The sequence below is a fragment of the Neltuma alba genome, unplaced genomic scaffold (genome assembly GCF_004799145.2).
Source record: "Neltuma alba isolate B1F8T4 unplaced genomic scaffold, ASM479914v2 tig00011973_pilon, whole genome shotgun sequence".
Classification (NCBI taxonomy): Eukaryota; Viridiplantae; Streptophyta; class Magnoliopsida; order Fabales; family Fabaceae; genus Neltuma; species Neltuma alba.
The window spans coordinates 54,366-82,048 of record NW_021636548.1 but is presented as its reverse complement, the minus strand read 5'-3'; the positions used below and the strand labels follow the sequence as shown (position 1 = coordinate 82,048).

General features: G+C 32.9%; 2 protein-coding genes across 5 annotated transcripts; one reads left to right on the top strand and one right to left on the bottom strand.

Annotated features, from left to right (window-relative positions):
• The first annotated feature begins 306 nt into the window (after positions 1 to 306).
• On the top strand, positions 307 to 3,067 carry LOC114720338 (probable NAD(P)H dehydrogenase (quinone) FQR1-like 1). 2 transcript variants are annotated; one of them, XM_028905982.1, is made up of 4 exons: positions 307 to 414; positions 1,707 to 1,800; positions 2,115 to 2,377; positions 2,475 to 3,067. In XM_028905982.1, the coding sequence occupies exons 1-4, from the start codon at positions 392 to 394 to the stop codon at positions 2,704 to 2,706; spliced, it is 612 nt and encodes a 203-aa protein (XP_028761815.1). In that variant the 5' UTR covers positions 307 to 391; the 3' UTR covers positions 2,707 to 3,067. The 2 variants fall into 2 exon arrangements, with proteins under 2 accessions (XP_028761815.1, XP_028761816.1); XM_028905983.1 differs by lacking the exon at positions 307 to 414 and adding an exon at positions 1,543 to 1,629 and having other exon boundaries at positions 2,475 to 2,713.
• Positions 3,068 to 5,063: 1,996 nt separating this feature from the next.
• On the bottom strand, positions 5,064 to 23,316 carry LOC114720340 (transcription factor bHLH123-like). Of its 3 annotated transcripts, XM_028905985.1 has the most exons (8): positions 23,305 to 23,316; positions 7,458 to 7,771; positions 6,733 to 7,348; positions 6,533 to 6,640; positions 6,323 to 6,388; positions 6,104 to 6,169; positions 5,958 to 6,008; positions 5,064 to 5,861 (listed from the first exon to the last, which is right to left on the bottom strand). In XM_028905985.1, exons 2-8 carry the CDS (start codon positions 7,709 to 7,711, stop codon positions 5,712 to 5,714), a joined length of 1,311 nt encoding a protein of 436 aa, XP_028761818.1. In that variant the 5' UTR covers positions 7,712 to 7,771; positions 23,305 to 23,316; the 3' UTR covers positions 5,064 to 5,711. The 3 variants fall into 3 exon arrangements, with proteins under 3 accessions (XP_028761818.1, XP_028761817.1, XP_028761819.1); XM_028905984.1 differs by lacking the exon at positions 23,305 to 23,316 and having other exon boundaries at positions 7,458 to 7,789; XM_028905986.1 differs by lacking the exon at positions 23,305 to 23,316 and having other exon boundaries at positions 6,110 to 6,169; positions 7,458 to 7,789.
• Between the last annotated feature and the right edge of the window lie 4,367 nt (positions 23,317 to 27,683).

Below are 27,683 nucleotides of genomic sequence, written 5' to 3'. Positions count from 1 at the left end.
ACAGCTTCTAGAATCTAGAGAATTGCTTTGGGGTTTGCTTAAGACGACCAAGACGATGATGATCAGCGTGACACCACCCTCCCATCATTATTTCTCCGTCCCATTCACACTGTTACCTCCCCTTTTCCCATGCAACGGTGCCGTTTTATCCCAAACTACACTGTTCGTTCAAGTGTTCATCGGTGAAATATAACTTGGCTAAAAATTAATCAAAGTCTTTTTTTTTTTTGGGAAAAAAAGTCGCACTGCTTTAATTTGGTCCAATGAGCAACTATATATACGCCTCGCGTTCCCCACCAATTCACGATCGCCCATTTTCTCTATTGCTGATAAAACTGATCGCAGAAAAACACACACCCAAAAGAAACAGAGACCTTCCAGGACTTCATCAATGGCTGTCAAAGTTTATATTGTGTATGCATTTCTACTCCTCTGTTATCTTCAATTTCTTTTCTTCCATTTTTATACTGGTTCATCTTCAATGACAATCTCTGGTTTGAACTGTCTCTGTCATTAGTTCTTTTTCCCCATCAATGTCAGTCTGCCTTTCTTGGTTCTCTATCTGCAATTTCAAAGGACTGGGTTTCCTTCTCTTGGTATTGAAAGTTAATGTCTTTGAAAATTCTTTGGTGATCTTGAGTTTGAGCTGTGAGCATAATTTTCTGCGATCTGATGTATTCTTTTTGTCACCCTGTTCTTATTTTCTTCTCTGTTTGAAGATGTTATTTGTTTGATAAGTGAGGAACAGAACAAAAACTTCTTTCCTTTATTCTACTGTGTACTGCGGGCTGGGTACAGCTCAACAACCCACAATGTTGGAAGCCCTTTTCTTTCTTTATTTCTTAGCTGCCGTAACTAACTGTATTGCTACACGATCCTGTCTGTAGCTTTTTCCTCTTGAAGCAATTAATTTCGAAATAATCAGAACGATAACAGAGCACAATTCATCGTTCTGCGTTGAACTGAATTTCTGCAAGAGACAACTATATGTACAGATAAATCTTTGAATTTTTTCAATTATTATTATTATTATAATAAATGTAATTTCTTTTCCCATATTAAGTTAGAGCGGCTGAAATTATCCAACCACCATTCTTCCACCTTTTGTGCTTAGATGCCAAGTCCATTTGTGTATGCTTGAGGAATTGATTGTTGATTGTTTTCATTCCGGATTTGTCTCAAACTGCCGTTGTCCTTTTTCACTAAGATCTTGCAAAGCAATGAGTTAAAAATTTGTTTTCTTTCAAGATTTGGGCACGGTCAGTCTCAGATTTGTTTTTATTTGGAAGGTTTCGCCCATTGTATTGCCGTGTCAAACAATGGACACATGTTATCCTTGTTAGTTATACTTGTGAGTTGTGACTTTCCTATCCTGGTAGTTGTAAACGCCCAAGTGGTTATCAATATTATGAGATCATCAAGTCAGTTTGGGCGTTCTTTTGGCTACAAAAGTCAGTTTGGGGTGTTCAGAACAGTCATTTTAACAGAATTAGAGAGACAAATATCTCAAGTTATCTTTGTGTCTTATAAATTATTGAAGTGGCAAAGCTGCAATTATAGCATATGATTTCACCTTTGAAACGAACTTTCCTATGGAAGTAAGGCGTTCCTGTGTTTGGATAAGTTAAGATATAAATTATCTATTTGATTGACAATATTTCCTTTAAGCTTTATTGACACAATGTAAATGTTACATCACTTGACAGATACTACTCAATGTATGGACATGTGGAGAAACTAGCAGAAGAAATTAAGAAAGGAGCTTCATCTATAGAAGGAGTTGAGGCTAAACTATGGCAGGCATGTGTCTGTTTAATTTCGTATTCCCATGCATTGCAAATTTTCACTGCATGAAAAAGTAATCAGCAAGCTAAACCAGTCCCATAGCGAAGGCTTATTGCTCTATGAAACAGATTTATGGTTGATACCCTCACTATGAAATTGGTTTAACTCAATACTGTTGTTCCTTTCTGTTGGCTAAGCTCCTTCGTTATGGTAGAAAGGTCTCAATGCCTTCCTGATTCATGCTTGCTAATTTTGGGACGGACATTAAAGAATTCATTAGGAAAAGTAAGATGAAGCAACCAGGCTGACTCTATTGAGCTTCTGAACAGGTACCTGAGACACTACCAGAGGAGGTGCTTGGAAAGATGAGTGCGCCACCCAAGAGTGATGTCCCAATCATTACTCCTAATGAACTAGCAGAGGCTGATGGTTTTGTTTTTGGTTTTCCAACAAGATTTGGAATGATGGCTGCTCAGTTCAAAGCATTTTTAGATGCAACTGGAGGATTGTGGAGGACACAACAGCTTGCAGGCAAGCCTGCTGGGATCTTCTTCTGCACTGGATCTCAAGGTGGTGGACAAGAGACTACAGCGTAAGAGCCTTTCCTCGAGAATTTAGTTTCCTCATCAAATCCCAAAATGGATAACGAAAAAGAAAATTGTTTTAAGAAATTATGAATTTTATGACAGGTTAACTGCCATCACTCAGCTGGTTCATCATGGGATGATATTTGTCCCAATTGGATACACATTTGGCGCCGGCATGTTCGAGATGGAGCAAGTGAAAGGTGGAAGTCCATATGGTGCAGGAACTTTTGCCGGTGATGGCTCAAGACAGCCGACTGAGCTGGAGTTGGAGCAAGCATTCCATCAAGGAAAATATATTGCCACCATCACAAAGAAGCTCAAGCAAGCTGCATAATAATGTTAGGTCAACCAGACATACTATTTATCAAGGATAAATGGATACAAAATTATTGCTTTAAAACTGTTTCCCATTTTTTTAGCCATAGAATGTAAAATTTCTATTTTTCTGATCTGCTTGCAAGTAATAACTATTTTCATTTTTCTTTATTATAGAAATGATTTCTATGGGTGTTACACAACCCAAATGGTTGTTGCTATCTGCGAATGTGAGAAAGTTTGTATTGCATTGTATTGTATTGTCCTTTCATTTTTGTCTGAAAAAATGCCTGTTTCCTTCTATTGTACTCCCTTTTCATGAATTCTAGTTCCAATAAGCAAGCAAATAAAATGATAAGACTTTGTCCATGATTTCTCAACATTTTCCTTTATCTCTATCAATTTTTGGTTGACCAATTTTGATTATGGCAGTACCGATAATACCCTCCAGGGGGACACTAAGTAGGCAGTGGCCACACAGCAAGGAAATGTATTCTGATACATACTTGTTTATCCTTTCTCTTTATTGTGAAAGAAACACAGTGACATGTGATTCACAGAGCTTTTGTGTATTCTTGTCCATTTATGTCCCATTTACCCCTTCCCATCATTGGTTTGCGTCGACTTGTTTCTACTTGTGGCTTTGAAGCATCTAATACCACCATTTCTTCACAGAGGCACCTGCCTATTATCTTTTTGTAACTAGCTAGCCACGCCCATGAATTTTAGCAACAGTTTGTTTTGGGTCTCCTATGGCATTGTCGTTTTCAAAACATGATGAAGAGGATCTGACATACACATGACATGTTCAGGAAAAAAAATCTGGTAATGGAATCTGCAGTAAAGTTAACTATGGTGTCAGGTCAAGTTCTATAATATAATAATAAGCTAAGCTCACTGTTTTATCACCTGTTTATATAAATGCTCAGCATGATGAAGAGCAATAAGTGAAATCTAAGCTAAAAATTATCCGCAGACTTTGTGTTAGGTAAAAAGGTATAGAAATTATGGAATCATTAGACATTTCATAGAGGCCAAAATAACCTAAAGATTCTGTTCTTCCACTTTCTGATCCATAAACTTTGACGTCTAACATTCACTTATTAGCAATCATGTTTTAGCATCAGGACACAAACTATTAAAGACAAAGGAAAGGAGTTTTCTTAACAGCTAAAAAAGGTAACTGTGCTAAAATAATGTAAAATGAAATTTACCGTCTTCTAGTCCTTAGATAGGAAGCGGCATATTCATGGGAACAATCACTCCTGAACTGTGAACATGATAATCAAACAGTGAGAAAACAAAAATCCACTGCGGAAAAAATATCAGGACCCGAAACACCAGTTATTTTCAAAATCCTTGCGCTTGAACATACTGATCGTTATATAGTAGTGAGAAAGAAACAGTATTGAGGGGCTCCTCGTTTACTTGTATATCTTTGTGCCAAAGGATCTTTCCACATAAATAAACATGTCGATCAGGAGGATGATAACAGATTCCCACTGTACACAATCTATGTAAGATGAATGTACAAACTCAGGCTATTGTGACGGAAGAGAAAAGATTGAATCATTGAAGTCACATTTGACAGTTTCTTAATGAAGACAAAATTTGCAGAAAGTAATACAGGGAAACATAAGGAGCCCCATGACAGGCTAGCTTTGTTAGCATAATAATGACTAATGCTTAGATGCTCTTTCTTTGCACTAATATATGTTCTAATCTTGCTGCACAAGTTAGAAAGTGAGATTTGGTAAAGTACTTTAAATCAGAAGGCTCCAATTCCCTGGCCCAGGAGCAACATTAGTAATCATTCTCCGTCCAATAGCTGCAAAGTCATAACTCAACCGGTAAAGTGATCAAGTTTAAAATCAGAAAACTTTGCGAGCACGTTCAAGGTAATAACATAGTCATATATAATATTATTTTTTATTTTCATAGACGGAATTTACAAATATATGTGCCAATCATGTAGCTTGGATTGTTGTCATTATATCTGTAAACAAAAATTAAAAAAAAAAAAAGGAAGATCAGAGGAGAATACCTTTAAAGGTCTTTTTTTTAACGATGTATTATTATTCCGAAATATTGGTTCAAAGTTTTCTGTTACAGGGAAGTTATTTACAGAATATTGCGCATAATTAATATATATTAAAAAAGAAAGAAAGGCCTTTTCTGAATTTTGAAGAGGATAAAGTAACGAGGGGTTTTCTCTCTTCCCTCCATATACTTCCAATAGAAGACCCTTTATGTGACCATTCGGTATAAAGCACAGAAGCATGTGCGAAAAGCATCTGCAAGATATATATTTTATTGCAAATTATTTCTGGTACATGAAAGTTAATTGAAACTAAAATATGGGAAGAGAAGGTGTGGGCCACCCTCTGACTTCCACTTACATATTCTAAAGATATAAATAAATCAGTGAGATTTCCAATCAAAAACATATCCTCACACTAACCAGTCTTATATTGAATACTATATCTCAATTATTCCTTCGGATTAGATTTTTTTTTTTTTAAGGCAGTGCCAACTATATTAGCAATATATGTAGTAACATGGAATTAAAAAAAATAGCTCTCTTTTTTCTCCTACAAACAACAAATTTCCTTCTAGTTTAGTCTAACAACAATCCCTACATTGAGCAACCTTGTCCTTCCTAATCACACTTTGCCACCCTCAGCATATAATTCTTCAATTATTACAAACTAATATGGTTCAGCTGGTCCCAATATTTTGCCACACCCTGCATCATTCTGCATTCGGCTGGCCCAACAATGGCCTTTTTCTCTCTCTTTTGGAGGGTCATCTCATCTTTCTTTCCTCCTTTCCTTCTCTGCTATCACATTTTCCCTCTCTTTCTCTCTCTCTAGCCAGATGTGCAGAGGTGACAACTTTACAAATTTATGTGGGCTTCTGTGTCTTCTCTATCTTTGATGTTATGAAAATCTTATCGTCCCCAACTTGAACAGGTTTGATAAGATATTTGTGTCCTAGTTTCGTGCACCAATTTGTCACCGTTAGTTATCTGAACGTTCCTCCGAATGTTGGCGTCCAAAAATCAACTGCGGTTTCTTGAGTCACTGGAAACGTACTCGACATCGGCACCAGACATAGACCTCTGCTTCTCAGATCTTGCTTCCCACCGTCGCCTTCTTTAGATTTACCAGGACTCTGTATTTATATTTTTTAAAAAAAAATTACGTAAAATAAACACGGCTGTTCTATAGGTTGTGATGATTTAAAACTATAAACTAGTATCATTATTACCTGTTGATGCTGTATGGGAGCTCCACTTTTCATATACGGTGTGCTTAAAACCTAGAAAAGAAAAAGAAAAGCATGTAAGGATAAGACGAAGCTTTGTGCTATTATTTTAATCATATAATTGCACAGTAATAGGTAATGGGGGTTACTGTCACTTGTTCATGGAGGAATTTGATGTATTCAATGGCTTCAGAGAGCACCGAGGCTGTATCGGTCTGGCACAAACAATATCACAAAGTATTTCAAAACCCATTGATATAAGTTGCAATTGTGTGTGTGTGTATACGTATATGTAATATATATATATATATATATAATTCTGTGATCATGAAATTTGCGAGGGGTAAATGAATGATCATTCTCATCACCTTTCCGAAAGGCGAAACCAATTGTTGAAGCGCAGTGATTCTGTCCCCCATCTTCTCTTTTCTTACCTGTTAATTAAAACCCGAACTACGGCTTCATATATCCATGTTTATGGATTCAGATGCAACGAAAGACAAAATCTTAAAAAGAAAAGAAACAGCAACAATGATGATAAGATAAAACGTCCTTTCTTGTCAAAACGAATTGATTACCTTAAACGCTGGCAAAGGAGACGGTGTTTCGTTCCGAGGCCTTTTGGGTGCTGCCTCGCTCCCACTTTTCTTCACCACGCTACTCGACTCCCTAACTTCACACATATTCTGCAAAACCTCACGTTTATGGTACATTAATGCATTAACCACAAACGCACACTAAAAGATATTATAGAGTATGTGATGGTAATGAACCATACCTTGGATTGAACATCGAAGCTTGGAGAAGGGAATGGAGGTTGCAAAGAGGGAAAGAAGCCAGATCTAGCATCTTTAATATTTGAGGCCTCAGAAGCGTTCCAGAAAGGAGCGTTGTTTGTGAAATGCAACTGATTGTTATTATGGGGTGGTTGTTGTTTTGGAGGTGAAGCTCGCAGAAATTGAGGAACTTTATTAGACCATGAAGGCATTAACTGATCGTTACTGTTCAATCCGTAGCTTGTTTGGTATGGAAAGTTTATCTGGCGATTCTGGTGATGATCATACTGGACTTGACTATTGTTATTATGATCAGGTGGTAATAGTCCTTGTAATATGGATGAGTTGCCATAAAAATCCACCTGAAAGTTAGTACTAGATGCTAAGCCTTGGGTGGTTACAGTACTTTCCCCAGAACTATATTGAGGACTAAACTGCGTTTGATCTAAAGAGAAACCCCGGTTTACTTGTTTGAACTCGTTCGTTGAAGAAGACGACTCAGCAGAAAACAACTTGTCCCTCCACTGAACTTGAGACAACCCCATGGCACTTTCTTGCTGAAAATTCGTGCTTGATGCGTTCAAGAAACTGCTCTCCCCACCTTTCTCTGCACCTCGGCTAAACGACATGCACAAAGTTACAGACTTTTCCTCACGGAATCAAGTTCCGTACTCATCATTAACATAATATCAAAAGAAAGGAGATCTTTATGGAGTGCTGCACTTACAGAAAGGAGGGTTGATTCCAGTCCAGAGGTTGGGAAGAGAGGCCTAAACCCATCATATGCAGGTTGGGGTCGGAGGAAGAAGGTGAAGCCGCCATGGAAGACCTTGGCTTGAGGTCTTGATGAGACGACATATCTGTATGTTGCCAAGCGAAGTTGGGGATGGAGGAGGAAGATTGAGAAGCCTCAGTTTCGAACCTGGAGTTTCTGGCTGAGTCCCACCAGTTTCCAGTGGCTTGAAATTGATCTTCCGCCATGGCTGGTTAGTGAAGATGGTGGTGGGTGTGGCTGCTTCTTAAGAGCATCAGATTCTTCTTCTTTCTGAGAAGAAAATGAATTTAAAACGGTTCGCAACTTCGCAATATTTATATTGGGAGGTGAAGAGTGAAAGACCAGGTTGAGGGAGAATGAGGGCAACAGGACAATTCAGGGAGCGCTTGATTAGACGGGAGAATTAAAAGCGTCTTTTTTTAACAAAGAAAAAAAAACTGAATTTCTTCGATTCTTTTTTTATTTACTTTCTCTTTTGAGTTTTGACTCTATTTGGTTAAAATGCTCAATTATATATTCTCTGCCGAATATTGCTGGTTTGCTATCAACAATCAATCAATTATATTCTACAAATCTCATTAAAAAGAAAGCTGCACTCTCTCATCAGCACTTAGATCAATAATAATTGACTATTTTAAAATTAATCTCTAAGAAATATAATTAGATTAAATGCTTTTTGAAAATTAACTTTTAATAAATTTTATTAACTTATTAATGTTTGATCGGTGCTATTTAATTTCCTCAACTAATTGCTTTGTTTCCTTCCATCGGGACGTCCCTTTAATATTACCTCCTTTTAATGTTTGCTGCTTTTTTTTTTTTGGAAAAATAAAACTTGAATTTAAATATGCATAAGATTGATTTTTTTTTTTTTAAATAGGACTAATGAGTTACCCTAATAGTCTTTTCTTTTCTTACATTGGGCGAAAAGAATAAAAGTATCGTATAAAAAGGATAAAAGGGCGTATCATAAACCTCCATGAACACATATTGGTAATCAAAACATGCTTTCTACGTACATTGGGAGTAGATAATCATAGAATAATTATTATAGTTTCACTCCTTTAACTTATTATTACATATATATATATACATGTTGGCAAAAAAAATTATTTTATATACACACACAGAGACTATAATGGATTCAAATATTAAGTCAAACATTTTTTTCGAATTAAAAATGAAGATTGAACATACAATAAAGCAACAAACCAAAAATTAAAATCTTTAAAACAATTATAAAATTCCGATAGAGAGAATTAGGGGTGAAAACAGGTCAAGCGATCTATTAAGAACCTATAGCCTAGCCTATATTTAGCCTGATCTGTTTCAAAACAGAAAAAGACTTAGCCCTCTTTGATGGTCTATTTAGTCTAAGAGGTGAGGCCCAAAGCCTGTTAATCCTGTCATGTTTGGCTTGGTCTGCTTACTTATCTTAATTTAAATTTTAAGTTGGTACTTATATCTAGTCTTATTTCAATTTTTAATATATATACTTATGACTTGTTTTTAATAATATTAACCGTAATTATAATTTCAAATATTACTTATGAGATTAAAATTTAAATAAAATATAACAATAAAAATAATTATTATATAGTATGTATATTTTACTTTTTTTTATTAGTCTATGTATTTTTTACCATGCATTTTGAAATTTTTAAAATTACAAGTTGTTTTAATAGGCTTAGGCCAGGCCAGACTCAAGCTGAAAAAAACACCTATAACAAGTCACAGGTCAGGTTCAAGCCAGCTTGTTGCTAAACAGACCTGGCTTGTTAAGGATAAAATATGGTCTAACCTGACCTATTTCCACTCCCAGAGAGAATAGAGTTTGTAATTCCCTAAAGTTGTACTTAATCAACTCAGATCAAGATTCTTATAATTTTTTCATTAAGGAGTCAATTATAGAATTATGGCCGATTTTGATAACAATAACTATTTACCAAATGTTATTATTGTCATACTGATGAGACAGCATTACTTACATTAGCAATATGTCATCTGCGAAAATCTTAATTAAAGTTTATCATATATTTTTTTAAGGACTAATTTTTTGAATAAAAAAACTAAAGGGGCCTTAACTCAAATTAGTCATAAACTCTCTGAAAAGCATAAAGTTATTTTCCTACCCTAATATAGTACTTGCATTTTTTACTACAGAAAAGGCATTAAAAATTGGATGTTTTAGTGAAAACAAATGAAATATAATTGGAGTTGAAGAGCTTCTTTTAAAAATAAAAATTAATGATGGATTGATTAAACAATTACTGAACTCCCAAAATATAGAGCAAATTCAGTTAAAAATAATACGGAGTAAATAGAATAGAATCTTCCGGCGACAATTTAACTTTAATTAATGTTCTTAATTAGTGAATATTACAATAATTGATATGTGTGTATATGTGTTGCATCACCTTCACCTCCTTAACATTCATCCAAAAAGCTAAATTGGATTATTGTCTCTCTCAAAAACTCTGACTTAAAAACTGCATGTAAGTTATTAAACAAATACAACTAGGGGATGTATTAAAAAACGACTGAATATTTACAATTTCTCGACATATAAAAACACAGGTATATTCGTTGAGACAAAAAATAAAATGCGAATTTTTTTAAAAAAAATCATCAATCAAAAGTATCATATATGATATATAAACAATACAAAAACTATAATAAGTTGTATCAGGCATAACCACATAAGTGTATAACTTCCTCCATTCTTAAATATGAGCCCTAAATATACAGATTTCTAGATATAATTAATTAATTAATACTTATGTTCAATTTTTTTTAATAATACATAGATTTGGATACCTCCTTAATTTGCGTATTTTTTGATATTAGGTCTTATATCTGGCACAGAGTGTGTGTATATAACTTAGACGAAAGTACATTGACATTGTAAGTAATCTTACCTCTTATAAAGAGGATAACATAAGTTTGAATCTCAGAAAACGTATTTATTAGAAGAACTTTAACTTGAACTTTCCTTCTCATGTCCAAAACGATTTCAAAATACTCTGATTTATAAAAATAAAAAAAGAAGTAAGTAATATAAATTAAAATATGCAGTGATCAGACGACTGAAGCGTCGTAATAAAATATTTTAAAATACATCATCAACCAAGCCGAAAATGAAAAACTGTGGTATAGAGTATCCGCAGGGGGACAACTGGCTGGAAAGACCATAGTTTAATTTGTAAGCATACGTCGTAGCAACTGTTTTTTTTTTTTTTTGGGCGTGAGTAGTCAAATTTATTAAGGAATCATAATCAATATATATATATATATATATATGCACACTCTATATTACGACATTTTAATGCCCTTTTGTTTTAGGAATCGTGCCTTTATTATGACAAGGTTGAATTGTGGCGGGTAAAACCGAGTTGAATATTGTGGGTCAAACCACAATTTGAAGCCCTTATGTCATTCTGCACCACTAATTATGTGTATTTTTTTTTGGCCAACACACTAATTATATATAATTGATTCATATTTATTTCAGAGTATCAATTTTCAGAATGCTGATCATTATACTTAATTAAATATAAGAAATTAAAGTCAGACACAACCACTTTAGACGTTCCCTATAAAAACCTGTAACTGAAGAATTAAATTTAATTAATTATTTTCAAAAGTTATGATTAATCGACTGTTTAAGGTTCCAGATCATAGAAACACCCTATAAGGACGACGAGAAATGCCTAAGGGAAGTGAGATGGGGAAAAATTGTAACGCATCAATATCGAAAAACTCTAATAATAAAAACATTACTTTCTTTTTTTCATATTTTTTATTTTCTCAAAATTCATTTTGTATATGGAAAATTCAGCCAGGAATTAGGCTCGGGTAAGTCTTGGAAGGAAAGGGAAAGCATGGAGGCTGGCATTTGACAAAATTCTCCGAAAAAGTAAACATTTTTATTCTGTACGCAACGGCAAGAGGAAAAAACATGTACATGGTCGCAGGTTGGTGAAATATTCTTATACGTCTTCTTTCGTTTACTTTTTCCCATCAATCCATCTGCATAAAGTCAATTTCTTATTAGGCCCCCAGACGCCACGCCAATTCATTTTCTTGTAATTTTCGTCTTTATTCTCATACTTTTCCAAGAGTCTTCCTTCATATTTTTCACCTCACTGTATAATTATATTAGTAATTTTTTGGGGGAAAAAACTAGTGTAATACTTATATATATATTTGAAAAAACAGACCATGTGACTGCCAACATTAAAAGTCTAACAAGATGTGAGGAACCAGTTTCTGTGCTCATCACTTAGATGAGCACCAGAAACTCATCAGATCTAGACTATTTATATCTTATTTGAATGGTTCAGATTTAAAATCTTTAATTAATTATTTTTAAATAGAAAAAATTATTTTTTGAAAAAAATGATAATTAAAAGATCATCACTGTTTTAAATTCCATACATATTAAAATAATTATTTTGAATAGATAAAAAAAAATCAAGTCTGAACCATTTAAATAAGATATTAAAGATTCAGATCTGATAAGTTTATTATAATGCTTATTAAAAGAATGAGCACCAAACACCGAAACTGATTCCCAAGATATGACGTTAACTCAGCCAACAACTTGGGTAATGGCTTCACAAGGGACCCGAATTGCTCAAATGGAAGTGTGTGCGTGTGTAGAACCAAAGCTTAGCGCATTAGATTAGTACTTTGAATAAAAATAAAAAATGAAAAAGTAAATAATGGAATTAATAAAAATGGCTGAGTGACGTCCGATTTAATATAGAGGCAACTGGTGCATAAGGTTTCTCTAAACAAGTTCTGGCAAAAGACGAGTATAAACAGTCTTATCTTGAAAGCAGAAATACTTCTTCGAAGATTTGAACATGCGATCTTTAATCTCTAGATTACATGTAGAGATTTAATATGGTTGTTAATTTGGGAAATATTCCGGTAAAAAAAATTTTTGGAAAATAGTAATAGCACAAAGTAAAATACGAGTACCTTTCCAGATAACTGATTTAAAAACATTAAAAAAATTAGTTAAGTTTATTATTTTTAATAAATATCGGTAGAAATTCTTACAATAAATAAAAATATTTTTTTAAAAAACTATAAACTTAAAAAATAAAACAAATTAAAATTGTATGATTATGACCAAATCTAACCGCCTAATTTACTTTTATATTAAAGACAAAAAGTTAGTACAGAAAAGTAGAGCGGAGAAGTGAGGTGAGAAAGACGATGGATGAGAGGCGGGTGGTGGTGGTGATGCGGTACTTGAAAATAATGAGGGAATTGAAACACGAGTCAACGTGTGGGGCCGGGACGGCGTGCACGCGTGTGCGACATGTGGGACCTACTTGAATGCCCCCAGAAGCCTCAGCCTCCCCTGCCTCTTCAGAGTCAGAGCCCTGAAAATGACTCCTTCCCTCCTCAGTTTGAATATTCTCACCTCAATCCCATTCTCGCGTCTCCATCATTTTGGGTACTCTCTGTTCTCTCTGTTTTTCTTCCCCACTAGAATTAAAAATATGACAAATTTTCTTATATAGTACTACTTTCGATTCTTAATATAAGATCTTATTTGATTTTTATTTTGGTTTTTAATATAAAACCCTAATCCATTTTGTTTTTTATATTTATGTATTTTTTTTCAAGGTAACCCTTATAATAATTGTAGTTCTAATCAATATAGTTGATTAGTAAGGATATTTTAGGAAAAACAACACCTATTTATTATAAATAACTAACTTAACTTCTTTCCTTAATCTCTTCAAATTAATTAATTGGGTCTTATAATTAGGATCGGAGGAAGTAGTTAGACAATTCATTTATACATGTTAAAAAGTAATGAATAATTTAGTTATTTATAATAAATAATTTTTTAAAAATTTCATTTCTAATTATGTGTGCATTAATCACATCCGAATAAAAACATCTTTATTATATATAATCAATAAAAATAATTTAAAAAAAATATAAATTTAGAAAATAAAATGAATCAGATTCATATATTTAAAATCATTTATCTGCTTTTTATATATACTCCTTCGGTCCTAAATTTACACTGTAAAATGGGTCTTATATTTAGGCTTGGAAGAATACTTAGGACTGGAGACAATAATCTTTAACATCTTGATTAACTCATTATAGCTAAAAAAAATCAATATTGAGAAAAGATTATACTCCTCCGGTCCTTAATATAGGATCCAATTCTTGAGTTGGTTTTGGTCCTAAATATAAGACCCCTTTCTCATATTTATTAATTTTCTCTAAATTACCCCTATGAATACTCCATCAACCATAATCAAGTAAAAGAAAGAGAGGGAGTATTAAGAAAGATGATTATGGTGTTTTAGGAAAAATGTGTCACTTTTCTTATAATTAACTAACTTACCTAACTTCCTTAATCTAATCAAATTAGTTAAATGGGTCTTATATTAAGGACCGGAGGAGTATGTAGAAAGTATATAATTTTTTGCGTGATAAAAAGTTATATAAGTGAGCATAATTAAATAATTTAGTTTGGGAGATGAAATTGGCTATATGGTTTCTTGGCTATAACTCTCACTTATTCACACCACTGCTTAATTTCGTCGTTCCTCAATGAGTTTTTTTTTTTTGGGGGGGGGGGGGTCACTCCTCAACTCATTACTCTTTCCTTTCCTTTTCCTACGTTTAATCACCATAGTTAACATTCAGGCCAAAAAATTACCATAATTAACCTATCACCAATAATACGCGTTTAATTTCAGTAAAATACCATTAAACCATGGTTGCAATCTGGGGGCATATTTTTGATATATATTACATCATGGCTGCTTATTTATTATGTCAGGGGTTCGTCTTAAAATCTGTTGGACTAAACATCGATCATGCTAGTGTTTCTTTATATATAACACCTATAATAATGCAACTCATTAGGAATTCATAAGGAAAGAGTAAAAGCTGAGTGTTTGGTGCATTATTATTTATTAGTATATGAGTTTGATTGCAGCAGATCAGATGATAACGAGGCAAAGTTCCGCAACACTGGAAATCCTAAAGCTTCATTGGACCAGATCAAGCGTCCTTCTAGATCTGTATTAATTAATTGCGCTTATGGGACATCCATAATAAGCAGTCTGTGTCTATAATGGTGTATATGCATGCTTGATGCTAACCCAAACAAAAAGACAACATCTCAGTTTTTTTCCAAAAAAAAAAAACATTAGGATATTATATAGTGATATATATATTTTCAAAACCGATCTGCACACACACACTCATAAGATTTTTTTGTCCAATAGTAGCTGATGTTTGATTGATTGTCTGAATAAAATCAATACAAATATATTAATTAATAATTAAACGGGTTTGATATTTGGGAGCCGACAGCTTATTAATGCTGTACGTGGAAGTCACCAAATTAAGCTGCTCAACAACACTCAGGGTTCCCCTATGATTAACAAAATCATTTATCATCCCCTGCACATATATACTCCCTCCGTTCCTTATTATAAAAGATGAATAGCAAAATTACGTTGATAAAAAGACAGTTAAAATTAATTAAGAACAATTAATATATAAAAAGTATAATTTTTTTAAAAAAATACCCTCATTTATAAGGAGAGAGAACAATTAAATTATTAAAAAAAAGAGAAGTGGGAGAGAGAGAGAGTGTGAGTTGGAGACAATAAATATGGGTAAAATAAGAAATCAATATGAAAAAGTAGAGACAACTTTTAAGTATATCTTATATATAGGAATATGCTATAAGCATCAAATGTCTCTTGTAATAAGAAACAGAGGGAGTAATAATTATGCTTATTTAATTATAATGCCAAATGGCTGGCAAGAAATAACAATCTGGGATAAATCTCCTGATCAATATCCACAAATCCCATCCATAACATTGCATGCACGCTACATAAAGCCACTATTTTAATTTGATGCATTATTATTCGCTAAATTTTGGCAATCATTAACAGGTGTGTTCGATGCATATAATGAAACACAAACATTTATGGAAGCAAACTTAGGCCTGAATGTTGCCCTAATCATTCTGAACCGTCGAAATCTATATATATTCATTGTAGTGGGAACACACGCACATAGTCACACAGACACACACACAAACACACATTTTCATATATGAAAATGAGGTCATATTGCAGTAAGCTTGAGGTGTGCTAAGAGACAAAAATGAGACAAAGGAAAGCTAAAACATTAAAGATGTGAAGGACAGAAAGTAGTGAGTGGTGACCTCCTCCACATGATCAGTAAGGAAAGGGGACAGAGCCACACGATCAAATTGAAGAATCAGAAACCTCAAAAACAAAGCTGTCTGGTACAACATCAACCATACTCTCTCTCTCTCTCTCTCTCTCTCTCTCTCTCTCTCTCTCGATCTATCTAAATATTTCATCGGCGACGAACATAAGAGAATGTTTACTTTAGATTTTATCATTTTTTGTGTTAATCAGGTGACGTGCTTGACTCGTTGCGATGTCCTCCATTTCAATAAAGCTCTTTTATTTTAACTTCAAGTCAGCCATAAAGATGAAGAGGAGGCACATTGAAATATTGAAACATATGTGCCTTACACGCCAAGACTATCTTAATACCTCTGGCTTTGATCACACAATATGAAACACCAAATGGACTATCTGTAACTAAATTAACAGATAAATTTAGGACTACTACTAATAACTAGTTCATTAATCCAGCTCCCTAAGATTGATTGACTTGATTAATTTTAATTTTGATGTTTAAGTAGCTAAGATATTTTCACAAAACGTGGTCGTAGTTAATGAGAATATTGATAGGATGGGTTATTTGGTGGTGGTGGGGCATCTTGGGCTAGGCAGTGCTTAGTCATAAGTCAACAATCATAAACTTTTAATAGAAGTCAAATGATATAATTTTGGAGGTTGACTATTGGGAGCATATTGAATGGTTTAAATTCCACAACGAAAGACTTTGACTTGAATTAACCAATTGCCATTTTGATTTCTCATTCAACCTTTCTTCTTCTTGCTTTTTTTTTTTTTTGGGTTTTCTTTTCCCATTTTGTGTGAGGCGCGTGCTTGTATTATCCCTATCCTCCACAAAATACCAAAGAACATTTGAATTCGCCATCCCTAATAATTATGGAGATGCGGTACATATGCAGTAACGTTTATTAAAACACCTCATTCTCTTTTCTGTATTATATACTAGCAACTTTGATTATTTCCATTCTTATGCCAACTCAACTTTAGCTTGAAGATCCCACACATAAATTACATCATGAATTGATACATGAAAATATTATATAATATCATTCATTAAAACTGGATATGATGAACATTGTGTTAATTTTAAAATTTATATTGCATGAATATTGATATATGTATGTCTTCATCACCATTTTTTTAATAGGGGCGCATCTTTAATTTACTAGCCTGTATGATTTTTTTTAATTAAAGTGCACAGTAATGATCATATTTTAGTTTTAAAAAAGTACAAGCACTGTTTTTGGTCAATAAATATATAACATGAGAAATTGCATTTAACTTCTTAATATATTAATGGATGAAGTGTACCATTTAATTAACTTCAATAATTTAATTTGTCTTTCCAGACACACATGAATATAGCTGTTCATGTCTGAATACAAACTCACGTGGGACACAAATTGTGGGACTCAGTAAGCAAATTTAGAAAATGTGTGTATATGGTAACACGAGTATGATGATATATAAAAGCCTATTCTTTAAATTTCGCTTTTTATATATACTGCTAATTAATTCAAGAAATATTCCCTCCCGATTAAATTTTATTATCTTTCTTTTCTTTTCTTTATTTTTTTATGCGTACCTACCAAAACATCATTATTTTGTGGAATCGAAATATTCTTCCCACCAATCACATAATTTTTGCAACGAAACCAACTAAGAATTCCACTTGGATTCATGTGAAATGCCGCGTTCATACTAATTCTTTCACGGCCTAACAAAGCAAGCTTATTTATTTATTTAACAAAGTTATTTCCCAAAAGAAATTAACAAAAGTGGCATACATATAATATTTAAAAGACACGAGTAGCTAGATGCACGCACACTTCCCGGAATTTAATATATTTCTCAGCGATGGCATTTATTTATTTATTTTTTTTTTCCGCAATCATTGTGTGTTTATGCTCTTAGATTTGAATGGCCGCCCATAAGACACACTACTCGAACCTTTTTGTCCAAGAGTTTTGTGGTTTATAATAAACTGTAGGAGTATATGCTTATTTTTTAAAAGGAAAAAAAAATCAGAACTATTACAAGACCGTGAGAAACTGAGAATCATGGAACGAAGAAAAGAGTACAAGAGTCGACCTAAAACATGTCAAAATTCTCTAATGTTTGTGTCTTGAGCGAGTGTTAAGGGATACAACGCTTTTGATCATATTTATCCCTTCGTATAATTAAAAAGGCATAATCTTTACCAAATCCTCTAATCGCCAGGAACCACAAACGCAACTTTTGTGGTAATCCCTATACTCGTTAATATCCACAAGTTAGATGATGAATTGAATTTGATTCTAAATATAAGATTTTAATTCACTCCGTCTTACGTATTCTTAAATTTTCTCCCTAAACTGTTCATGTTGATTGCGCATACTAAAAGAATTTAAAGTAGTTCTAATAGAAATGATTAAATATGGTATTTTAGAGCAGCCAACACACATTTTTTAACAAATAACTAAATAAACTAATTAATTTTCTTAATCTCTGGAACTTAATTGTCCAACCCTTTGATATATTATGAATAGGAGAGATTATTATATTTATAACATGCTATTAATTAATTGAGCTACTCTCTGATTAGAAAAATAGGATGTGGGTGATGCGCTAATTAAGTACGACCATGTTTCAATTCATTGACCCAACAGACAAGTGGTGAATACTTTTGAGAATAGAATGTGTGTGGAATTTGAGCCATAAGATTACAAATGAAAGGAAGACGCCTCAGCTAGAAAAGACGACGAATATGATTATGATTGTGATGACTGATAATCCCAACCTGCAACAAAGACCAAAAAAAAAAAAAGATGAATTTGACTTTGGTAGGAGCCAAGCCAAGATAGTGGAGTTTGTGTCCCGTCGCCCCAAAACCAAAAAAAAAAAATTAAGACTTTGATAATGGGATGGTGGGGTTGACAAGTATCTTGACCCTCTTCCATCAGACATTCCTCATACTTCAACTCATCATCCTTCCATTTTTTGAATTCTCCTTCATTTCTTTGTCCTTTTCTCCTTCTCAATATTATATTCCTCCTCCTACTTTTCTTCTTGCATTTAAAAAATTCGTTTTTATTTTAATTTAAAATTATTTTGGCCGTGGTGCTTTAAAGTACTACTATTGAGTTAAATAAAGTTGTTTTTTTTAAATTATTTATTGAAATGATCTTTAGAGCTGTGATGTTTAGTAGACAGCTAGGATATCTTTTGATAGTTAATTGAAGAAGACCCTGATGAAAAAGCTGAGGACGACAATTCTCTTAAAACAAATATTATTGTCATTATCTTTGGTTTCCTGCTTCTTTACGAATGTTTTAGATAATAGCAATTTGACATGCGTGACCGTGTCAACTATAGTTTCTTTACTCAATCTCTTTCCTACTTTTTCATAAAGTATACCGTTGAAAAAATGGTAGAAAAATATCTGTTAAATCTCAAAATGACAAATAGGTAATTTTGACAAATGTTGAGTAGTAAAAATCAATACAAGTGTAGTCAAAATCATTATAAAAATAGTCAGCATAACCTATTTATCTTTTTAAAACTCAACAAGTATTTTTCTGTCATTTTTTTTTTTTTTTTCATTTTTAATGTTTTCCACTTAAGAGTATTTTTTCCCCTAAAAATTATACTTATAGCTAGTTTAATTAAATATGTGAGATATACATAAATACTTTCACTTTCAACATTAGGTAATTAATTAATTAAGCCCGTGCAGATTAAATATAGAAGACAAGGATAATAGTTACTAATAACTAATTTACTTCAACTACTGTGTGAAATTTATTCCAATTTGTTGAATCCTTGTATCTCAAATGATACCAAGCATATTTTTTGAAATTCTCTCAAATATATAAGGTTGTGAGTTCAAATTTTTAATGAAAGATACAATGAGTACAATTCTTAAAAGAACAACACCCAAAAATTAGTTGTTGAAATTGGGACTCAGAACATTATGACCAAAAAGAATTACTCATGCACATGCACATATTAGATATAATTAACCATATATTTAGGGGCAATGAATAAATTCAATTCTGACTTATCACCAAGTAGTAACTTTTAACATTCAACAAGATGCATCATTAATTAGCCATGATTCCAACTTAATAAAATAGCAAGGAATAGAAAAGGAGTAAGTCTACAAGTTAATAAGTGAGGTTTATTCATCCCATCAAATTTAGGAGCATATGTAGAACCTTCCAGCTTGTAGCAATATAATGTTGTGATGCAATCTTATAAATAATAATTATGAATAGTATCTCACCTACATGATTCACGGAATATATAGCCAATCAAATTCAGCCGCGTGGGTCAGTTTCTAGGCTAACAGCTGCCGCACAGCATGACCTCACATTCACGTCAATAATGTAATTTTCGACAAACGAAACTTAAAAAAAAAAAATAATAATAATAATAATAATCGGGCTCAATTTATTCTAGTACTCCTTAATTTGGTTTTTTTTTTTGACCAGCCCTTATTTTGTTTGTTTAATAATGTGATTTTGGCCAAAAATATATAAGCATTACTTGGAAAAAAAAGGGTCATAGATGACATTACGTCAATAAACCCTGAACCTGAACTTGTAATTAATGGATTTTAATCATTAAACAAGGGGTCATTTATTTGATGATCAAACAATAAAAATCACCTAGTGGTGAGGTTATAGTGTTGGCTTATGATGTTAGTATTACTTTCAGTTGCTTGATGGTTACCATCCGGTGTGTGTGTGTGGCAATTACTTGACAATTAAACAAACAAAAGCATCAAGTAAACAAGATGCTGATTTTGATAATTTTGCTGTTTTGACTTTAGAAAACCACCAAGTAACTTGATTTACTATCTCAATATTTAATATAAAAGTTAGCTTAACATTCAATTTAGTTCTAAATATAAAACTCTAATTCATTTTGTCTTTTATATTTATTCATTTTTTTTTAAAGTAGTCCTTGTAAAAGTTGTATATGCTAAAGATTCTATTAAATAGTAGTTTTAACTAATACATATGATTTAGTAAGGATATTCTAAAGAACACAATACCTATTTATTGTAAATAATTAAGTTAACAAACTCTTTTAATCTACTTAAATTAGTCAATTAACTTTTATATTAAAAACCAAACGTAGTATTTGGTTTTTTTATTTTTATTTTTTTAACCATAACCGTCAATTGTATCCGTTATGCTTGATATTTATACCAAATAGCCCTATAAACCACTTGAGGATTGGTATATTAATCATTAAATATTTGTTTATTTTATTTTTGTCTCAGGTAATTCGATGCTTATCTATTTATTTGTTAATTATTAATTTTCAAATATAACAAATTCTATACTATTACTACCTCTGGTCCTTCTATAATATTAAAACTTCGATTGACTTTTATTTTGGTCCTAGTTATAAGACCATAATTCATTTTATCTCTTATATGTATGTATTTTTTTCTCTAAAATAGTCCTTCTAATAATGATAGTTTTAGCCGATGTACTTAATTAGTAAGGATATTTTAGGAAAGATAACATTTATTTATTACAAATAACCACTTTAACTTACTTTCTTAATTTCTTTAAATTAATCAAATAGCTCTTATAATTAAAATCGGAGGTAGTAAAATAGAGTAAAGGATAACTTATTTTAATTTATATATGTACGTATGTCTACATAAACATATATAATTTTTTTAATGAGCAATGAATATTATTAATCCAAGAAGCAAAGGCAAATAGAGTAGGCCCTTGAGGCATATAACTAATGATTGAAGTAGGAAGAAAGAATAAATACAATGGACCTACCCCTTCTTCCTTTTCCGTTCCTCGCAGTCATTATTCAAATCCAAGCTACCTCTCTTCTACTTTTTCTTCTTTTTAAATCAAAATGAATTTCCTTCTTTTCCACCTTCTTTCCCTCTCATATCATACGCTCCACAAAAGACCGTTGAGACTCAGCTCCATATTTTATTACTCATCCTACCAACCAAGTTCTTAAACAAAGGAGACTCGAGTAGGTTTTTAGGAGGAATACGGATCGGGCGCTATTTAGCTAATGGGCCCAATCGGTGTTGCAAACCCGTTATAGAATAATGGGCCCACAAGAGGCCCAAAAGGACTATGATTAAAGGCAAATGACCCCCGATTTGTTTGCTTCTGAGTATTTTAAAAGGTCTCCAAGCAGGCGATAGTGAAGTCCTGGGCTTCAAACCAAGAAACCTTGAAAATCTAATGTTTCCCAGTAGAAGTTTATATCGTCGAACCCCCTCAAGTTTTGGTCCGGTCCAATGGCCATGGTACTCTGAAAGGGTATATATCAATGGGAAGGCACTAAATATTTACCATATTAAAATTTTGAGTCAAGATGTAAGTCAAGTTTACGAAACTACGAACTTGTAGATTTTTGGGGTTGAGATATAAGATCAATTAGCCTACTTAAAACCGTTTTTTATACCGGAAATTACCTGGATACTGGGTCCCGTTAATTTAACTTTTGGATTTATGTTCATCATCTGCTACATATATAAAAGTGAAAACGTTTCTGCGCTTTGGCACGTGGTCTTATTCATTAGTCTTCCAATAACCCTGATCCTGAAGAGCAGCCCACAAACTTCTATTTATCCTTCTGGTTCTGTCATGTGATCAGAAGCCTCGAACAAAGACCCAGGGAGTTCAGAAAAGTTGGAGAAGCTAAGCACTAATCTCCAAATACATGTCTTCTTCGGAGGCCAATTACTGGCCTCCAATATCTGTTCTTTATCTTGCTGTGTCATATGCTTCAGAGATGTATGATTCCTAGCTACCCTTAAAATTTTTTTTGTTAAAAAAAAAAAAGAAGGCCCTGAGATATGCATATGGTTATAATGTATTTCCACTGTAAATGGTAATGGTGGCTTGAAAAAGCTTTTGGTTAACAATACTTTTATCAGCGGAGTCCAACCACACATGCAGGACCATTCCATTGTATATAGACATTATTAGGATGTACCATTCCTATGTGTTTGTCGTTTGCGTTTGTTTTTAGAGAGACAGCATCCTATGGCACTGTTCATATAACCATAAATTTACATGCTTTAACGTGCAGCTAATCGCTATCGTGAAGCAGCTTTTAACCCAAAGACTCAAATTTTCTATGTCATCTTACCACTTAATTAGTGGCTTACTATTCAGGTTGTCTAATTTGTTAATACAGACAAGTAGGCTCCGGGGTCAACATTGTCTCTCTGGTCACCTCAATCACTTCACTGTGATGTTACATACGCTATGTGCAGATGGATAATTAACAAGAATCAAAAGTAGGGGAGGAATCAAATAAAGAGAAAGTGAAATAATAACTTCGTTCAGATGTTCAAAAAAGATCTTGCTTCAGTTGATTATTAATCATTGCTCATGTGCGTGCCGTGTTAAAACTTGCTAGTTTCTAGCATACATTGATCTAGGGCATATATATCTGGATTTTTCGAGCAGCAGATATGGATATAAGCCATCAAGGCGTAGCCATGAGCACAAAGTTCTGCATCTCTTCACCACACAAGAGTTAAAGTGAAAGAGAGAGCTACATAAAAATTATCAGACAGAAAGAAAAAGTGAAAGGACATAAAAAGAACGCTTTAATTTCTTTCTGAAGTTCAAAATTATTGGGTATACGTCGTTCCAAATTCAAAATAATGGCGTGCATGTGAATTCTGACCCAACTATCATGGGAGAAGAGTTCCCTTAATTGCTCACGAGGAAATTAAGGTTTTCCTTCAGTAGATTCTGCAAAATCTTGCTCCTAGTGTGCTTTTTGACACAGTTCATTGAAGGAATCAGCAATTGACAGCTAACTTTGCTTGTTTTGCAGTAATGACGTACTGTGTCATCTGTTTGTTATGCATCAAGTGGAAGACACAAAGAATCATAATACTCGATTACCAAACCATAGTGCGTAAGGGTAAATTTTGCTTTTTATCTTCTTTTCTTTTGCACTCTTCATTACTTTTTGATGGTGGTACAACCTAAGTACTGATGAGCAAAGCGCATATGGGTTTTCATCTCGCAGCATAAGACGACGGAGGATGTTCTTGTCGGTGAAAAAAGCTTCCCATCTGCAAGAATAACTAAAAGCGCAGTGAAATATGGACAACAATCCGAGTTGTCTCATCTTTTCTCTCTTTTGCTGTAAATCACCCCCACTTCCACCTTTCCTAGTGCCAAAGTTGAATCAAGAAATTTTGATACGCAAATATCTGTCAAAAGTTTATCTGTAGATTGTGGTGTCTCCTCTCTGTCCTCTCTCTCAACTAAATTACAAAGGGCTCATCAATTATTTCACCCCATTAATTATAAAGTAATCATATTTCCCATTCACCAGAGTCCCAAAGAAAAAAGTGTTCGACTTTTATGTCGTTTTACTATTGCAGAGTTTTCCCTGTATTGGCTTCGAAAAATTGAGCATTATATTGACTAGGAATATTTTGGTTAAAAAAAAAAAAAAAGCACATAATGCAGAGGACAAAATGAATGGTTCTTACACACAGGATCAAATGTCTGAGACCAAGAGTGAGTGTATTATTTTATTTGAAGTATAGCAGTTTTTTTTTTTTTTTCATTTTTTATAATGCAATGTTAGATATGATGAGCGAAATAACTAACAAATTGAAAGTGAGGTTGACACAAAATTTAAGCATCAGGTCTGATCTCTGTCCCAGGCTCGCCGCTCTAGCTCTAAGATGAAAATGCACATTTCTATTGCGTGAAACATACTACCTCCGGTCCTAATTATAAGACCCAGTTGACTTATTTGAGGAGATTAAGGAAGCAAGTTGAGTTAGTTATTTGTCCTGAATAAGTGTTGTCTTTCCTAAAATATCCTTACTAATCAAGTGATTGACTAGAACTATCATTGTTAGAATGGCTATTTTGGAAAAAAATGTATAAATATGAGAGACAAAGTGGATTGGGGTCTTATAATTAGGACCAAACAAAAAGTTAAACGGGGTCTTATATTAAGGACCGGAGGTAGTATCTTTTTATTCTTTCAAAAGTTTATCTTCATTTTGGTGGGGGCTACATGAAACTTGTGGTTTTGTTTAGTATAGAGCTCAACGCAGAATTATGATTAAAGCGCATTTCCAAATTACGAACCTTTTTCTGTCTAAAGGAAACTGAACTTATAGGATTCACATGGCGCGTCTGGTTGCGAAAAAGAAATAGAAAAAAGCGTGTGGACCTGCACTTGTTTTTATTCACTTCGATTATAATTCAAATCACTTTGTACTCCATTAACATTAAGCCAGATAAATCTACTTAATTCACTCAATTATCGGACATCTTTAAAACAGAGCATCTAATGTATTCTCGACATGGATTCATCCAAACGTCCGATCCTTCCATGCACGTCGAAGTGAGTGTTGTGTTGTTCTGAGCTTGATAACGTTCAAATGATCGATGTCTAACTCCTTCATCATCATCGTCAACCAAACGTTATGAACTGTAAATATCAAAGTATGAGTTCACATTCTGAAAATCACTTGACAAGGTGCGGATAGATGCTCAAGAGATCGATGATGATTCTTTATTGATGATGGAAGTGGAATAATGCAGAAGGCCCGTGAAAGAGAAAGGACGAAATGGGAAGCCAAAGAAAGAGCGATTGAAACAGTGTATAGTAAATGTTACAGAACCTCAGAAGTCAGAAGTAGGAGACATGAGAAAAATATATGGCACACGAGCTTGAGGGGTTTCGATCACTCTTGCACGCTGTACATTAATACAGTATTTTTTTCCTTACCAATTCAAGACTTTGGCCTTGGTGTTTTATATTAGTTTCTGTTCTTAATATAAAAACTAATTAATTAATTTGAATAAATTAAAAAAATTAGTTAAGTTAGTTATTCGTAATAAATAAATATTGTCTTTCTTAAAATATCTTTACTAATCAAGTGTATTAGCTAGAATTACTATTATTACAAAGACTACCTTGAGGGAAAAAAAAGATAAATATAAAAGATAAAATGGATTGGAATTTTATATTTAGAACTAAAATAAAAATCAAACGAGTTCTTATATTAAGCACTAGAGATGGTATATAATTATATATATATATATGGCTTGGGATGCACGTGTTAATTTGCTCTTAATGAAAACTAAAATATGAGAAAATTGATGGAAGTGGTATCCTCCGATCCAAAGGAGACTTGTCTTTTTGGTTGAAACTTCTTTTGATACTTTTCTTCATATCCTTCTGGATTGTACCAAAGTTAAAAAAACTTGGATTAAATTAGTTAAACAGTACTCCAATCTCTCTTCCCCTCCGCATGCACGCGTTTACTCTTGTTGAAAAATAATTAGTGTGTTTTGATGTTAGAATTTGTGCATTATTATTGCGGGTTCAGGTATACATTGATATTATTATTACAGGATATCATCACTAAAATTCTTCCATGGCCTCTCTTATTTTTAAAATTTTTCTCCATGGAATTGTTTTCCCCACAACCAAATTAAAGTTTTTAATTTAAAATTTTCATAAAAGTACCTTTTAAATGTCACTGTATTTATTGTTGTTAAGCGCGAGGTTTTTCATGATATTAGTAAGTGCCTTCGCTCTTGTTTTTGCTGAGTATAGTGGTAAGGATTCAATGGAACCTTTTGGTAAAGTTTATATATATGCTTTTAATTAATCTGTCCATTACTGTTATCATATCTATTGTTAATATATAGTAAAACTATAAGGTTATTAATTGATTAATTTCGATCTCTTGGTGCATGGATCTCTCTCTCTCTCTCTCTAATTGTAGACAAGAATTAATTAGAGCTTTCTAAAATTTTCAGATAATGCCTATGATTAGAAGAATTTTAAAGGAGTGTTAGTTAGGGGCTTACCCAATGAGTGTGAATTGGTTTTTAATTGGAGTAAAACTCCAGGGAATCTGCAATTACATAAAAACAGAGAACTCATGTGATGTATTAAAAAACATTTCGTACGAATAATTCCTTTTTTTTTAAAACTTAATTTATAACACAGACGTGTCCCCTATTCAACCTGGCATGGCTTCAGAGTAAAGCGCCCAGCAACTTTGTTGTCTTTTTCTTAGCGGAGATTAACTGAGATGATAGGAGACTTCATACCGCATCGAAAACAAAATGTTTAAAATATAACATTAGTAACTAGATAATTAATTTATAAAAATTAAATAATAAATAGTCAAATCAATTATTTGTAATAAATATGTGTTAGTTTTTTTTTACAACATCATTTTAATTATTTGTATTGAAAATTATCTTCATTGATAAAGACTCCTTTGGTTAGTTTAGCCCAAAAAAAAAACCCTTTAGTTAATCTATGAGATCAATAGAGTTGTTTAGAAAATAATTGTTAATTTGTGAGATAAAATAGGTTGATATCTTATATTTAAGATCAAAATAAATCTTGATTAACTAGGTTTTACATTTATGACCAGATGAAATAAATAAAAAGAGAAGGGTGGATTAACTAATTATTAGTCAGAAACTGAGTGGTGAATTTATTGATAATTAAATTGGAGATGTTGATCAATTTCTATTTTTGTTGCGCATGTTCCTAATTAAAACAATTTCTATGACAAGTCTGAAAGGTTTTCATTCTCTCCAACTCCCCCACTGACTTCTTATTTGTCCTCATTCAACTTCAAGGTTTTAACCATTTGTTCAATTATAGGATACGTGAGGGCATTATATATATATATATATATATATATATATGCATCTTCATGTATACAAATTGACTAAAGAGAAAAAGCAAAAAGCAATTAGGGGTCCAATTAATAAAGTGTCATTTGCACATAATTTTCAATAAAGTTGGCTTCTTGACGTGTTTAAGAATGAAATCCGAAGCATGATCGATTTCTATTAAAGGGCAATTGATATATATATATATATATATATATATATATATATAAATTAGGAACATGGAGTCTTTGGGGGACAAAGTAAAT

Coding starts and splice junctions, on each gene's coding strand:
- LOC114720338 (XM_028905982.1), top strand. CDS start 392: ATGGCTGTCAAAGTTTATATTGT. Junction 1,801..2,114: donor TTGAGGCTAAACTATGGCAG/GCATGTGTCTGT, acceptor GCTTCTGAACAG/GTACCTGAGACACTACCAGA. Junction 2,378..2,474: donor GGTGGACAAGAGACTACAGC/GTAAGAGCCTTT, acceptor ATTTTATGACAG/GTTAACTGCCATCACTCAGC.
- LOC114720340 (XM_028905985.1), bottom strand. CDS start 7,711: ATGGCGGAAGATCAATTTCAAGCCACTGGAAACTGGTGGGACTCAGCC. Junction 7,349..7,457: donor TGGAATCAACCCTCCTTTCT/GTAAGTGCAGCA, acceptor CATGTCGTTTAG/CCGAGGTGCAGAGAAAGGTG. Junction 5,862..5,957: donor CTCCCATACAGCATCAACAG/GTAATAATGATA, acceptor ATATAAATACAG/AGTCCTGGTAAATCTAAAGA.